The sequence below is a fragment of the Oppia nitens genome, unplaced genomic scaffold, assembly GCF_028296485.1.
Source record: "Oppia nitens isolate AA-2021 unplaced genomic scaffold, nextdenovo-longstitch-racon4-pilon3 scaffold12_pilon_pilon_pilon, whole genome shotgun sequence".
NCBI classification, from domain to species: domain Eukaryota; kingdom Metazoa; phylum Arthropoda; class Arachnida; order Sarcoptiformes; family Oppiidae; genus Oppia; species Oppia nitens.
Window position 1 is genome coordinate 1,380,320 of NW_026533191.1, and position 16,882 is coordinate 1,397,201.

The window sequence follows — 16,882 nt, forward strand, 5'->3', positions numbered from 1 at the left end:
CAAATAAAAATTAATATCTATAACTACTAAATTTATTAGATAATAAATAAGAATTTTTTTGACAAATAAGATATATAATTCAATTGAAATAGATAATTTGTATGGCTACAAAACTATTTTGAAATAAATAAAAAAGTATTTAAGTAGTCTATATTATAAAAAAAAATTTACTTACAAATTTTTTTTTTATTAAAAACGTTTTAAAATAATTTGTTTAAAATCAATTATTATACTAAATTATTATTATATTTTAAATATGACTGATGAAGAAATTTGTAATTTATTAAAAGATGATTTTGAAAATTATTCAAAAATAGGAAAAGGAAAATTCTCTACAGTTTTGAGAGCAAAACGAAAATTAGGCAATAATAAGGAATGGGCAATTAAAGTAATTCATGGTAAATAAAATTTTAAATTAAATATTATTTATAACGTAACTATTAAAAATATAAATAATAACTAAATAAGTAAACATATTTATTTTGAATTTATTATAATATATGTTTATTTATAACTATTTTAACATAAGATTTAACTGATATTGAAAAAAATAAAATGGCCGATGCATTAAATGCTTGGGCAAATTTGGATAAAGAGTTTATTATTAAATTTAATCACAGTTGGATAGCAGGAAATAATTTGTTTTACCAAATGGAACTAGCATTGTTTTCACTCGATGATTGTATACAAAAAATGATATTATTTTTTAAATATGAACCTAAAACATGTTGGCCAGTAATTGGCTACTATATGGCATCACAAATATTTTTTGAATTATTAAATGCTGTTGATTATTTACATACAAATTTAAATGATTCTAAAAGTCCATTGATACATAGAAATCTGCATCCAAAAAATATATTGATAGTTCAACAACAAAATTCAAAATTTATAAAATTAAGTGATTTTGGTTATTCAATAAAGCATGATGATGAAAACAAATCGCATACAAAAAATATAGGTTCAGAAAAATATATGGCACCAGAAGTGAAAAAGGGTAATTATGAAAAAGCCGATATTTATAGTCTTGGTATTATATGTTTAGAATTATTCAATATAAACTTCGATGATATAAGGTATGTAAAATAAATAAATAAATAATATAATTTTTATGTTTAAATCTTTTATAATTAATATTAACTAGAAAATTTGATGAGACTACAAGCAAAAGAAATGAATTAAAAGAAATGATAAAACAGATAAAAGAATACTCTATAATAAAAGTAGTTATAGATAATATGTTAGACACGTATGATAAACGTAAAACTTGTGAAGAAATACTTAAAATAAATGATAATGATGATAAATGGTATTTATTAATAACAAAAATATGGGATAAACTTGAAATTTATGCAAAAAATGATTATTCGCCAAAAACAGAATTTGTAAAATTCTTTCTTACTAGTAAATACAAATTTCATAAAGGTATATAACGTTTATTTTTTTTAAAAATAATACTAAAATAATTTTAATTAGATGAAATTGACAAAACAATTGAGGATATACCTAACGAACCTAATTATTATAACTCATTTAAACAAGAAAAAAATTTTAAAGGTGAAGGCGCATTTGGCACAGTTTATAAAGTTCAAGATAAGAAAATGGATTATTACGCAGTTAAAATAATTGACACATCACGTAATTATTGTGCATAATTACAAATTTTTAAAAAACATTTTAATACTATTTTTTTAAAATTTTATTTAAACAGTTTATTCATTCAAAAGTGTAACTAGATTTAAAGATGAATTATGGTATTTAAGACACTTTACAAAATCTAAATTTACAGTTGACCTATTTAAATATTGGCGTGAAAATGATAAATTATACATTCAAATGGAACTATGCGATTTTGATATGAACACTTTTAAAGATTTTAAAAAACGAATTAATAATAATTTATATGATGTAAATTATTTAAATAATATTGATTTTTTTATATCATCCAAAATATTGCTTGATTTAAATGAATGTTTAAATCATTTGCATACAAGAAATCCTCCGATTATACATAGAGATTTGTCTGCAGCTAATATTTTTTTTAATAAAATTAATAAAAATAATAAATTCATTATGTTAGGAGATTTTGGATTAGCTAGAAGATTTTATAAAAATGAAAATCGTACTAAAGATGTTGGCGCTTTAAAATATTGTTCGCCTGATGTTCTATACACTACAACTTACGAACCAAATTCTGATATTTATTCTCTAGGCGTTATTGCTGACGAACTATTTAATTAGTAAGTTTTTTTTTAAAAAWTAAATATAATATTTTTTGTTATCATAAATAATTATTATACAATTTAAAATAGCAAATCAACTGGCTATACAAGTGGTGTCACCACTGATGACACTACTGATGTCACCACTGATGTCACCACTGATGTCACCAATAATAAAGCCTTATTCACATCAATTATCAATGAGACAATTGAATTGATTGTTCAAATGAAATCTGATTATAAATTAGTACACAATAGACCTGATTATACTAAAATCAAGAATATTGTTAATGATTTACTGTCTAGACATCAAACAATTTTTGATGATTTAAATTATCAAAATTTTTGTCCAGATTCAAACGCAAATGTTAATAATAAATCTAATGATGTTAGCCAATTTATTGTTAATTATCTAAAATATCATAAAAAAATTATTTAAACTATTCAAGCTAATAATTAATAATTAATATTTGTTTTAAAGTTATCTAAGTAATAACTCATTTGAATTCAGTAATAGTATTTTAGATTATTATAATAATAATAATATTTTAGTAAAATTATTAAGCTAAAAATTAGTTTACCATTATTTGCTATATTATTATTATAGTTATAAATATCGTATATTAGATTTTATTAAAAAATAGATTTATAATTAAAATAGTAATTAAGTTTAATAATAATTTSCAATAATTATATACTAATTTAATTTTAACTCTATTTAACTAATTAATTTACATAATTTTAATATTATTTTATTGTATTAATTTCTTTAATTATATAACAAATATTTATCATTAAAAAAATATTTAGTAATATTTAGTAATATTTAGTAATATTTAGTAATATTTAGTAATATTTAGTAATATTTAGTAATATTTAGTAATATTTAGTAATATTTAGTAATATTAATATAATAAGCCAAACATTATGTGACAAATTATTATTTAAATATTTTAGTTATCAATTATTAACTAATAATTTTCTTTTATATATAACATATAATTGGATTTAAATACTTATTTTTTAACACTTAAATTATAATTATCTAATGCTTACAATTTAATAACAATATATAAACTTTAATCATATATCACTTTAACTGTAAAAAACATTTACATTTTATTTTTAAACAAATATTATATATTTATATATTTAAAGTTTAATAATTATTATTATTACTGTTAATCTATTTAATAATACAAGTTATTGTATGCAAAAATAATTCAATAAAAAACAATTTTTATAAATAAACTTATTTTTTAACAAATGTTTTTAACATTTATTATATTTTACAAAATATAATATATATATTTATTTTAATATAATTAAAATTATAATTAAACAATAAAATATTTAATTATTAATAATAATTTGGCAACTATTTTATAAAATTATATTAAAATAAAACTAGCTAGCTAATTATTACAATTGAATTTGAATAATTATTTTTTTTTAAATTATATTTTAATATTAAGCAACTGTTTGACCACATCCTCGGCTGCGGCTTTTCGGGCATTAACTTTCGTATTACCTAACCCACGACCGGTGGCCACTTTGCGGCCAGTTTTCTGGCAAACAATACAGTCGTACGTAAACAGCGGACAGTTGTCTTTTTTGTTGTTTTTTATTGTCGACATCAACATCGATGGTACAGAAGTAGCGGTACTCTTGTTTCGCTGATAGTCCGGTGATTTCAACTTATTTTTGCTACAATAGCGGCTCAGATACCCGACCGGGTCGTCAATAATCAGATTATAATTATTATTATTATTTGAAGGATTATTATTATCGTCTCTGGAGTCCAATGTTGAACAACCCGTACTCTCATTGAACACCCGGTGCTCTCCGTTGTTGTCATCATAATAGTCGTCATCCGTTGCATACATTTTCGCTGATTTGGTCGTCAGTTTCGGTAATGTATTAAACTTTTTTTCCCGGTTGTCGTCATTCACCGGCCGTGACCTGAGATTTATGGTCAACGATGAAAACTCTTTGAGCGGCGACTGCTGTCTGGATGATGACGATGACTGATGTGATAGAAGATCGGCACCCGATTTATTGGTGGTCACAACAAAACCGCTTCGGCCGACAAACTCGGCTCCGCTATTGTGTCTGACGTCTTGCCTGTTGTCGGGATAGTCGGCCGAATACAGGCCTAACTGTTTGATTTCGTCGATAATCTTCTGGGAGGCGATAGCTTTGGCCGCTTTCAGTGTCTGAGCCGATCCGTAGGCCATAAATTCTTGTAGTTGTTTATCATCGCCGACGGCCAACTCGACCCGACATTGTGTAACAAACTGGCCGTCAATATAGCTAAAGTCGTAAAACGGTAGCGCCTGTCGGCGTCTAATGCAGTACTGTATGAGCGCATGGATTGAACTAATATCTACATAATTATCATTATTATTATGATTATTATTATTAGCCAACTCTTGATGATTATCTCCCGTTCCTCTGCTTAACGACTCGTAGCTCTTGTGCCGGTAGCGGCTGTTTGTCGTTGTTGGCGACTGTCGTTGAAAACCGTTTCCCGGGTTTTGTATGTCATAGGCGTTGGTAATGTTGCTGTTGTTGTTTCTCAGGTGATAATGATTAGCAGCAGCAGCACTGGTAGCAGCTGTAGTACTACCACTACCTGAGCTACCGTTACCACCACCACCACCAGCTATACTACGATTGTTATCGTCGATAAACTGTATGTCGTTTACATCCATTGAAAGTTTGTTCAACTTTGGCTCCGATCGGGAACGCAGTTTCTGGCCATCAGTGGTGGTCGAGCCGTTGTTCAATAATTTTGCTGTCACTTTGCGGACACTGTTGTTGCTGTTATCGATAGACGATTTGATCTCAATAGCGGCTCCAGTGGTCACAAGTTGGCCGTTTGGTTTGACATTTCTGACGGCCACCTGTGGCGTAGGCATTACCGATTGACTGCGCATTCCGTTGTACCGCAGAGCCGACATCGCACGTATGGCCGCTTTTTTCTCGGCAATACGTCTCGATATTCCCGAATCGGCCACTTTGACCATACCTTTGACCTCACAGCTGACGGTATAGACTTTTTTGTAGACATCGTCGCTGATGAACTCAATGCGATACTTCGGGCGCTGATATTTCCGGTCGCGACAATACTTGTCCAATATGTCTACCGCTTCGGTAATGTTGTCCATATCGGTGGTGGTGTTCGGGTTGGAGTTGTTATCCATTTTATGAGATTATTATTATTATTATTATTTAAAAAATTAAAAATCAATAACTAATCACAAAAATTGACAGTAGTTCTGGATTTTTATGTGTATTTTAAAAAATATACTAAACTTAATGTTTAGTTATTTAAAAACTTATAGAAAAATTAATATTAATTATAATTATATTTGTTATTATTATTACAAAAAAAATAATATACAAAATAATCTAGTTTTTGAAGTTTTCAGGTTTTTTTGATGTTATTTTTTTTTGTTGGTTGGTTTGAAACTAAAAATATTTTATTTACTAAAAAAGGAGTTCACAATTAATAACAACAAAAATATAGCAAATTATAATATCAATGTATTAATTAATTAATACAATTTTTGTTGTTTTTAATAATTTTTTTAAAGTTTATATATATATAAAGTTATATATACCGTATATAAATTATTAATGTTGATTTAATCTTTAATTTTAGTTTGAATATTTAGCATTAGGTTATTCACAGATAAATAAAACAATTTTTAATGGCTTTTAGCTATAAGTTTTTAATTTTTATAACCTTATATTTTTAATTTAAATAAAATTATATACACACATATAACAATAGTTAAATTATTATTATTATTATTATTATTATTGTTGATTAATATTTCCTTATTATTTTTCAAGAGATAAACACAATTTATAATTTATAATAATATATTATTATTATTATTATTATTTTGATTATTATTTATTTATTTATGTATAATACATGTATAACACATATGTTTTTTCCCTAATATATAAGTGTAAGTGTATACAGTATGTAATTACTATGTATTGTACTGTATATTATATAACATAATTAAAAAAAATAAAATTTTATTATTTCCACAAAAAAATCAGAGATTTAAAACAATAATATTAAAACATTTTTTTAACCACAAAAAAATTTATCGTAGTTATGGTTATAACTTATATATATATATATATATATATTAATATATATAATAATGTTATCATTGATTAAATAAATTGCATTTTATAGCTCTCACATATTATCACATATAAATTATATCATATATAGACTACAGTATATAAATATATATATATATATATACTGTATATAAATAACTTTTACTGTACTGTATATTCAATATACAGTATATTTGATAACAAATAGCTGATGAAAATATATAAATTACACAAAAAAATATTTTTTATTTTATTTTAACTAATATACAGTCAATATAGTGATTGTTAATAATATTATTAATATTATATTAACTTAATATAGTCACTCAACAAAAAACATAGTACAGTAGTTTATTATATATTTAATATATATATACAGTCGCTTTCAGAAGGGTGGTAACTGGTTTTTAGTGAATATCTCACTAAATATAATAGATAGAATAAAATTATTATTTATGGTACTATGGTTTTCTGGGACGGATATTATAAAATCTTAATATTCGATGCAGCCCAGCTCAGGGATGTAGGGACAGGGAGGTACTGTATCTCAAAAACTATAATAGATATCAAAATATAGTAAAAATTATTATATACAGGGTAAAAATTCATTTCATACGTGTTTTAGGATTTTTTAAAATATTGAGTTGTTTTCGAACAAAAAATATAAAACTGTCAAAAATGCAAAAGTTTGATATAGGTTAAATTAAAAGTGTCAAGGTGTTTTAAAATTTAATTAATTGATCTTGAATCTATATTATATGCTTAATAATTTGTCTATACATAAATTTTAATTATAGTGACTAGTTACTTAGTTATTTAATAAAAACTAATTTCTTATTATGTAATTTAAATAATACATAAGTGCAATATTACTTAATATTAATTTTGTTATATAATGGAAAAATAGTTTTTATTAAATAACTAAGTAACTAGTCACTATAATTAAAATTTATGTATAGACAAATTATTAAGCATATAATATAGATTCAAGATCAATTAATTAAATTTTAAAACACCTTGACACTTTTAATTTAACCTATATCAAACTTTTGCATTTTTGACAGTTTTATATTTTTTGTTCGAAAACAACTCAATATTTTAAAAAATCCTAAAACACGTATGAAATGAATTTTTACCCTGTATATAATAATTTTTACTATATTTTGATATCTATTATAGTTTTTGAGATACAGTACCTCCCTGTCCCTACATCCCTGAGCTGGGCTGCATCGAATATTAAGATTTTATAATATCCGTCCCAGAAAACCATAGTACCATAAATAATAATTTTATTCTATCTATTATATTTAGTGAGATATTCACTAAAAACCAGTTACCACCCTTCTGAAAGCGACTGTATATATACCAAAAATAGCTGATAATATACTGTATTTGATGATTAAAATAAAAATATTAATATTAATCAATTTTGAAGGACTTTCAATTTTATGATATAAATTATATTTATTTAAAGTTTTTAAAAAACAAGATTTTTATCAATAAACTTATTAATAATGAAAAACAAAAACAACAAGTTTTCACTAATTTTTGTCTAACCACTTAATAATAATAATAAATATTAATTTTATTTAAGTTATACTGTATTAATACATATTATATATATAACATAACATATATATATGTTTATTAATATATAATTACAAACTTTCACATAACTATTGTATTCAAAATACAGTATTTATCAATACTTTACAATACAATGACATAATTGGATAAACAATATATGTTTTTTGGTTTCAATGCTATAAATATAAACAGATATAAACTATATATATATATAAGTTATTAATTTAATTAAATAATATATTATTTGAACACAATTTGTAATCGGAGAGAGAGAGAGATAGCTATGAGTAATATAATATATAAATTAATATATATATTAAAAACTAATATTATTTTTTTGTAGAGTATATCTGATTACAAACTATACATACAAATACAATAAGATTTTTTGAAAATATAATAACTATATTAACATAAATTTAATGTAATAGTAAACAAGTTATGAAATTATTATTTATTTTTATTTTTTTTTGTGAATCACTTTAGTGTTAATATCTGGTTAAACAAGTTGTAAAAACTAACGATGCAATTAATCATTGTTTTGTATTTCAAATTAAAACCTAATTAAAAATATACATATAATTTATTATTTATATATTTGTATTGTTAATACAAAATTTTGTAAAATTATATAATTTTATTTTATATTATTTAAATTATAAAAAAATATCAATTTCAATACAAGTAGTAATTAATACATATTATATTTAATAATTTTTTCATTGAATTTATTATTTAATTAATTGAAATACTTTTATAATAACTTAGATATATTTATAAATATATTAAAATTCAATTAATTAACAATAGATTTAACTTATACTACTGTCAAAAAAATTTTACAAATAATAAAAATTAATTTTATTTAAATGGAATATATTAATTAAAAAAAATAAATAATTTTATTTTAGTAGTAAATGTTAAATGTAATAATATTATTAATAATAAATATTTATAAATTATAATATTTAAAATATATCTATACATTTCAATTTATTTAAAAATTATTTAATATGTATATTAATAGTTTTAAAAAATATAATACATAAATCATTTACATTTGAACATTGTTTGACAATTAATATTATTTGTTATAGAAAAAACATATTTTTTATATTATATATATTGAATTATTAATTATTAATTTTTATTTATATATTTTATATAATTTATATATATATATATAAAACAATGTCAATTAATACAATTAGTTGTTTTTTTTAAATTAAATATTTTGTTAAATTTTATTATATATTTTAACTATAGCAAACATTGCTTGATTAACATTAATTAAAAAATAGTTTTTAATTTTATTTATATCACATTTAAAATTTAAAAATAAAAACTTTTACTGTAGTTTACACTAATATTTTAATCGGGAAAGTTGTGATTATTGCAAAAAAAATAAATAAATATTAATTATATTAATAATAAATCATTGTTAATACTATTTATATGGGTTGAACTATGGGTGTGCGGTAATAACCCGGTAATACCTATACTGCTACCAGTGCTTCAAACTACTGTCTCGCTTCCGGTTTAAGAGTTTATACCATTAATATTATATTTGATTTATAATACAATATAAAAATTTATTACAATTATTATTATAACATTCAACACAAAAAAAATCTATTCAACCGTTTGTGTCGATAATTGTCTGATTTGTTTGTTGTGTCCACTATTGTTGTTGTTGTAGCCGACGGTAAACTATCGAACGACACACACAATAGCGACCACTTGTCGACCATTCGGCTGAATCTATGGACACTATCGGCGACATTGATAGCGGCGGCGGTGATGATGTTGATGACTATCAACTACCAGATGATCAGCTATTGGCCGGATTAGTGGCCAATCAACGTAAGCTCAACGAATCGGTAGAAACTATGACCAGACGTATTGGTCAATTAAAATTGAAAGACATCGACAGCCGCAGCAAATTGGCCGACAAATGGTGTGATTTATATATCAATTTGTTGCGCACTTACGGCCAGTATATGCAAAACGAGTCCAACCGATACATGCATAACGAAGCGGTGGTGACCTCTAGATTGTGGCCATTGGCCGACCAGTTGACTGTTGCCACCGATTGGATTAACAGCCGAAAGAAATCTATACGACAACAGACAACGATTTGGAAACGACAGGTCAATCGGGAGACCATCGATGGTTTGGTCGACTTTACCGATATTGACACCGATTTGGATGGACTGTCGGATTGTACGGCTGTTCCCGACTTACCGAATGTCCTGAAGTTTTATCAAACGATTATCAATGAATTGTATTGTTTTCGGGATATATATGATAAACAATTGTCTAATAATAATAAATCGGTTCCACTAATAGCCAATCAGACACAAGATATTGTGGTCAATATTGTCGATGATAGGGATACTCATGAGGAGTACGAATCAATTGATCTACTGATGGATAGCAAAACAGTGATCAATAGTAGTCCAGTCAATGATATTAAACAACTGATTGACAATTATAAGCAACCAATTGATTATATGATGGATAGTCAGTCATCGATGGCTAAGACGACTGATGATGAAACACAACAAGTGATTACTGAAAATACGAAGACTTTGGGCCAAATCGGATCATCATTATTGTCGACAATTGTTACCACCGATGACCGACAAAAACTGATGAATTTGTCGTCCAATTCGTCACAAACTGATCCGATTATTATTGAGGACAACAAACTTATGAAAGAAGTCAACAATGAAAACAGCAATTATTGTCCAATTTGTGGCCAACGGATCAGTTATGATGACGACAGCGTTGTCAAGACTTGTTGCGGTCATTGGTTTCACAATCAATGTATTGATGACCAGTATTTGCCAACCAATGGACGGCGGCGGCAATTGATTTGTCCACAATGTCGACTGATCACACATCATACAGGTGCCCATTGTACTATACGGGAATGGTGGATCTAATACAGGGTATAGTTTAGCAAACAAACAAACAAAAATTCAGGAAAATTTCTTTGGAAAGTTTCTCAAAAAAAAAATTGTTAACTTTTAAACTCATTCATTATAACTATTTTTTTTAAAAAAAATATTAACTAAAATTTTATTATTATTATGTATTTTAAATTAATTATTCAATTAGTTAATAAATAAATAAAATCATTTAATTACATTAAAATAAAATAAATAAAATATAAATCAATTAAAAAAAATAAAAATTTCACAATTACTTACAATTATAATTTAAAATAATTTCATTAATTTTATGAAATAATAATCCCATTGTGTGGTGTATTAAGCAATTACTATATATTTTTAACTGTATATTATATAAAAGATAATTAAACATAATTTTATAATTTCTATATAAAAAAAGATCAGATTTATCAAATAATATTAAAACATTTTTTTTGACCACAAAAATATTTTAAATCTAATTATATATTTATACACAAATAAATGTTAATATTGATTAAATAAATTGCATTAATAACTATAATATTATGATTTACTAATTAATTATTATTTTGTATTTATGATATTAAAACTATACAAACATACAAACACAATAAGATTTGAAAATATAATAACTATATATATTAATATGATTTTTTCATTAATTAAATATATTAGTAATTATTATTTTCAATGTTTTTTTTATAATTGTATATCTGGTTAAATATGTTGTAAATCTAACGATTCAATTAATTATTGTGTGAATATTAAAATTATTATAATTATAAAAAAAATAATTAATATATTAGTAGTTTACATGTTAAATGTAAAAGTATTATTAAATAAATATTTTATAATATTTTTTTATGACATTTTAATAAATTTATAAATATTTTTTATATGTAGATTAATAGTTTTAAAAATATAATACATATTATTAATAAAAACATATAAAAATAACATTTAGATATAGATATAACATTGTTTGGCAATCAATATATATTTATTTAAGACAATTAATATTATATTATTTGTCATTGAAAAACATATTTTATAATATATAAATTTATTAATTTTTGTTTTTTATATTAAAAATATATAAAACAATATCAATTAATACTTTTATAAAGTTATTTTCATATTAAATATTGTGTCAATTTTATTATTATTATATAGTTTAATAGCAAACATATTGATTAACATTAATATAAGGTTTCATTTATTTTATTTATTAAAATAAAAACAAACTTTTTTTTACTGTTTTTTTCCAAACAAATAAAAATGTTTTATCAGAAAGTAATAGTAATTAAAATCTTAATCATATTAACGATATCATTGTTTACGGCTTATGGTGACTATGGGTGCGGACTTAGTGGTAATACCTGTAGCTACGAGTGCTTCTACTACTGTGTGACTGCCGGTGTAAGTGTTTAATAATACCTTTAATATAATTATTTTTATTATTTTTAATCCTAATTATAATCAAAATATTTAATTAGTACGGATCGGGTGGGTGTCGGGGCTCCAAATGTTTGTGCTCATGGTTTGTATAATTTTGTTTTTAATTTTTAATTTTTTTTTTAAATATATAAAGTATTATACTTATTATATTTTAATTAATTAATTAATATTATATTATAATTTAAATATTTTGCAAGGTAGTTTTAAAAATATGCTAAATTAATAACTTAATATAAAATAGTATTAATTTTTTTTATTAAATTTATTTTAATTAGTTAGTTATTATTTGATTTTTATTTCTATTAAGTTATAACAGTAATAATATTTTATATTTAAATATTTTTTTTTAAATATTTTTATAAAAACAAACAAAAATAGTTAGTTATTACTTTTAATTTTTTTATTATCAACTTTATTATTATTATTTTTTAAAAAAATTATGTCACATATGTGTATATATGACAAAAAATGATTAAAATTAATCTAATTGTTTATACAATAGTTATTTTTGTTATACAGTTATATATTAATAAAAAAAATGTTATAAAATATAACTTACAATAAAAACAATATGTATTATTAATTGTTTAACAATATCCACAATATTTCAACAATTTTTATTATTTAGAAAAATTAAAACAATAAATATTAATAATAAATAATATATAAATTTTTTATATATACAAAATAATATATTTTTTTTTAAATTATATAACAATTATGTATATATTGATAGGAATGTTATCAATGAGACAGCTATGGCACAGAGTCAACAACATAACAGTCCCGTAGATAATGGAAATACACGTTATCCTCCTATAAACAATGGTAATACTATGCCTAACCGATTTGGTACACAACAAAACGGTCAACTGTCCACTAGAAATGTACCGCAAAATAGTAACAGTAATACTAACGGTATTAATAATAATGATAATAATAACCCGTTTGGTCAACAATCCCAACAATCCCAACAACAACAGCCATATGTTGATCAACCATTTAGTGGCAATCAATTTGGTGGCGGAAAGGCATATCTAGCTAACGGTTTCAACGGTAATTCAACATTAGTTAAACCTAAAAAATATTTTAAAAAATAATGTTTTTTAACCGATAATAACTGATATAATGACTTATTATTATATAATTTAAAATCATCAACACTTTTAACAACAACTTTATAAACAATAAATATCTGTATTTTAAGCAATGAATAAATATATATATATATATATACTGTATATATATATATATATATATATATATATACAGTTAAACATAACAATAATTAAAATATTATTAATAATTCAAATATTTATTAAATTAAAATTTTCTTCACTTTAATAAATGTGTTCAAAAAATTATTTATTATTTGACTAATACAAGTGTATTGTATGCAAAAAAGTTTGACTAAACTATTAATGTTTATATAAAAAAAAACATAATATTTTGTTTGTTTGATTTAAAATTTATTTTTTGAATATTTTATAGCAAATAAATTTAGCAACAAATATACTGTAGTTATTATTATTATTATTATTATAAATTTAAATGTCTTAATTAAATGGCTTTCTATTATATTAATATTTAAATATATTAATAACAACTATTAAAAGGTTTAATAATTAGTTTTAAATATTAAAACCTAATAACCAATTTAATAATTTATTTTTAAAAATATATCAAGTTTCTTGTATAAAAAAAAATATTTAAAAATTTTTTAAAAATTCAATGAGTTTTTTATAAGTAAACAAAAAATAAGTTTTTTAATTATGAAATGCAAAAATTTAGTATTTATTTATTTATATTTTTAGATAATTTTAATATTTTTTACATATTTTTTAGAAAATGATAATAATAATTTTTTTTGAAAACAAAACAAATTTATATATATATATATATATATATTTAAAAAAACAAAAAAAAACAAATTTATATTTTTAAAAAAAACTATAAAAACAAATTTAGAAATTAATTGATACTTCACCAGAAGGCAGACTACCTTCGATGGCTCCGGTAGCCTCACCGGCCAAATCATCGGCAGCATCAACTGCTCCCTGAGCAGCATCTTGAACTTGGCCAACAGCACCAGTAGCTGCATTGATACCGGTGTTCAAAGCTCCCTGAGCAGCATCTTGAATTTGACCAGCAACACCAGTAACTTGATTGATACCAGTGTTCAAAGCTCCCTGAGCAGCGTCTTCAATTTGGCCAAAAACATCAGTAGCTTGATTGATACCGGTGTTCAATGCTCCCTGGGCAGCATCTTGAATTTGACCAAAAACATCAGTAGCTTGATTGATACCGGTGTTTAAGGCTCCCTGAGCAGCATCTTGAATTTGACCAGCAACACCAGTAGCTGCATTGATACCGTTATTGAAGGCTCCCTGAGCAGCATCTTGAACTTTGTTAGCCAAACCAGTAGCTTGATTGATACCAGTGTTTAAGGCTCCCTGAGCAGCATCTTGAATTTGGCCAACAGCACCAGTAGCTGCATTGATACCTGAGTTCAAGGCTCCCTGAGTAGCACCTTGAATTTGGCTAGCAACACCAGTAGCTTGATTGAGTGCGTTACCAACCAGATTTTGGCCATTTTTCAAGGCACCGGTAGCTGCATTGATTCCGCTATTCAAAGCTCCCTGAGCAGCACCAGTAGCCTGATTGAGTGCGTTACCGGCCAGATTTTGACCATTTTTTAAGGCACCTGTAGCTGCATTGATACCTGAGTTCAAGGCTCCCTGAGCAGCACCTTGAATTTGGCCAGCAATACCAGTAGCTTGATTGATGCCGTTGTTCAAGGCTCCCTGAGCCTGATTGAGTGCGTTACCGGCCAGATTTTGGCCATTTTTCAAGGCGCCGGTAGCAGTATTTATTCCGCTATTCAAGACTCCCTGAGCAGCACCTTGAATTTGGCCAGCAACACCAGTAGCTGCATGGATACCGCTATTCAAGGCACCAGTAGCCTCATGGACTAAGTTACCGGCTAAATTTTGACCATTTTTCAAGGCACCGTTAGCTGCATTGATACCGGCGTTCAAGGCACCAGTAGCCTCATTGACTAAGTTCCCGGCTAAATTTTGACCATTTTTAAAGGCACCGTTAGCTGCATTGATACCGTTGTTTAAGGCTCCCTGAGCAGCATTTTGAATTTGACCAGCAACACCAGTAGCTTGTTTTATACCGTTGTTCAAGGCTCCCTGAGCAGCACCAGTAGCCTTATTGACTAAGTTCCCGGCTAAATTTTGACCATTTTTAAAGGCACCGTTAGCTGCATTGATACCGGTGTTCAAGGCTCCCTGAGCAGCACCAGTAGCATCATGGACTAAATTACCGGCCAGATTTTGACCATTTTTCAAGGCACCGGTAGCTACATTGATACCGCTATTCAAGGCACCAGTAGCCTCATGGACTAAGTTACCGGCTAAATTTTGACCATTTTTCAAGGCACCAGTAGCTGCATTGATACCGGTATTCAAGGCACCAGTAGCCTGATTTAGTACGTTACCGGCCAGATTTTGACCATTTTTCAAGGCACCGGTAGCCTGATTCATTACATTACCGACCAAATTTTGACCATTTTTCAGAGCACCGTTAGCTGTATTCAAACCCGTGTTGAACAATTGTCCGCCTAATTGCTCAAAATTACCAATAGTATCGCTGGCCATATGGATACCATTGCTGGCCATACCCATAGCACCCTTCAGAGCACCATTAACAGCACCGTTAGCTGCCTTCAGACCAGTGCCCATAATATTTGTGCCCATTTTTCCAAATTGACCAACCGCACCGGTAGCCGTATGCATAACATTGTCGGCCAGACCCACGGCACCTTGGACAGCACCGTTAGCCGCATTCAAACCTTGGTCCAACATATTTTCGCCCAGTTTACCGAACTGTCCGACAGCATCAATACCGGCATTGAGACCACTATCGAAAATATTGGCAAAACCACTGAATAGACCGCCCAGTCCTCCACCAATACCACCACCCAGACGACCACTACCACTGGCACCGACAGATGCCTGAGCAGAAGCACCATTACCACCACCACCGACACCACCATTGACTCTGAACGATAGGCCAACCGTTACGGATACCAGTGCTGCGACTATTATCAGGACTTTCATTGTGTCAGTCAATTAGAAAACTAAAAAGTTTTATTAATTCAAAAACTTTTTATTTGATATGATATTTAGCTAACTGTTTGTCCAACTCTTTATATACTCTATAAATAGTTGATAGGATTTACGTGTGTGTGTGTAGTATACTGTAGGTATAGGTTTGATATACGTGTGATATATTAATCAATTATCAATAAGTGATGTAAATTGAAATGATTTATTGGATATTACAACAAAAAAATTAAATAAATTCATTGATCTAATAATGTATATAATATAATGATATATAGTTTATTAAAATTGTAATTAATTTAGTTTCTATCATAAGATCATAAGATTTTTTTTAATTATTTTTTACAAAAAAAATTAAAACACATAAAAAATAATATATTATATTGTATTAAGT

The 16,882-nt window shown here is 25.7% G+C and overlaps 3 protein-coding genes across 3 annotated transcripts; 2 read left to right on the forward strand and 1 right to left on the reverse strand.

The window, feature by feature from the left end:
• Nucleotides 1-180: 180 nt before the first annotated feature.
• LOC128956975 (putative ribosomal protein S6 kinase alpha-1) lies at nucleotides 181-2,715 on the forward strand. Its single transcript, XM_054302692.1, has 7 exons — nucleotides 181-398; nucleotides 530-1,076; nucleotides 1,145-1,425; nucleotides 1,477-1,638; nucleotides 1,712-2,240; nucleotides 2,313-2,610; nucleotides 2,704-2,715. Exons 1-7 carry the CDS (start codon nucleotides 257-259, stop codon nucleotides 2,713-2,715), a joined length of 1,971 nt encoding a protein of 656 aa, XP_054158667.1. The 5' UTR covers nucleotides 181-256.
• Nucleotides 2,716-12,109: 9,394 nt separating this feature from the next.
• Nucleotides 12,110-13,513, forward strand: LOC128954391 (putative uncharacterized protein DDB_G0277255). The gene is made up of 3 exons (XM_054299970.1): nucleotides 12,110-12,316; nucleotides 12,394-12,437; nucleotides 13,092-13,513. Exons 1-3 carry the CDS (start codon nucleotides 12,176-12,178, stop codon nucleotides 13,453-13,455), a joined length of 549 nt encoding a protein of 182 aa, XP_054155945.1. The 5' UTR covers nucleotides 12,110-12,175; the 3' UTR covers nucleotides 13,456-13,513.
• An 806-nt stretch (nucleotides 13,514-14,319) lies between these two features.
• Nucleotides 14,320-16,559, reverse strand: LOC128956985 (perilipin-4-like). The gene has a single exon (XM_054302703.1). It carries the CDS (start codon nucleotides 16,480-16,482, stop codon nucleotides 14,320-14,322), a length of 2,163 nt encoding a protein of 720 aa, XP_054158678.1. The 5' UTR covers nucleotides 16,483-16,559.
• Between the last annotated feature and the right edge of the window lie 323 nt (nucleotides 16,560-16,882).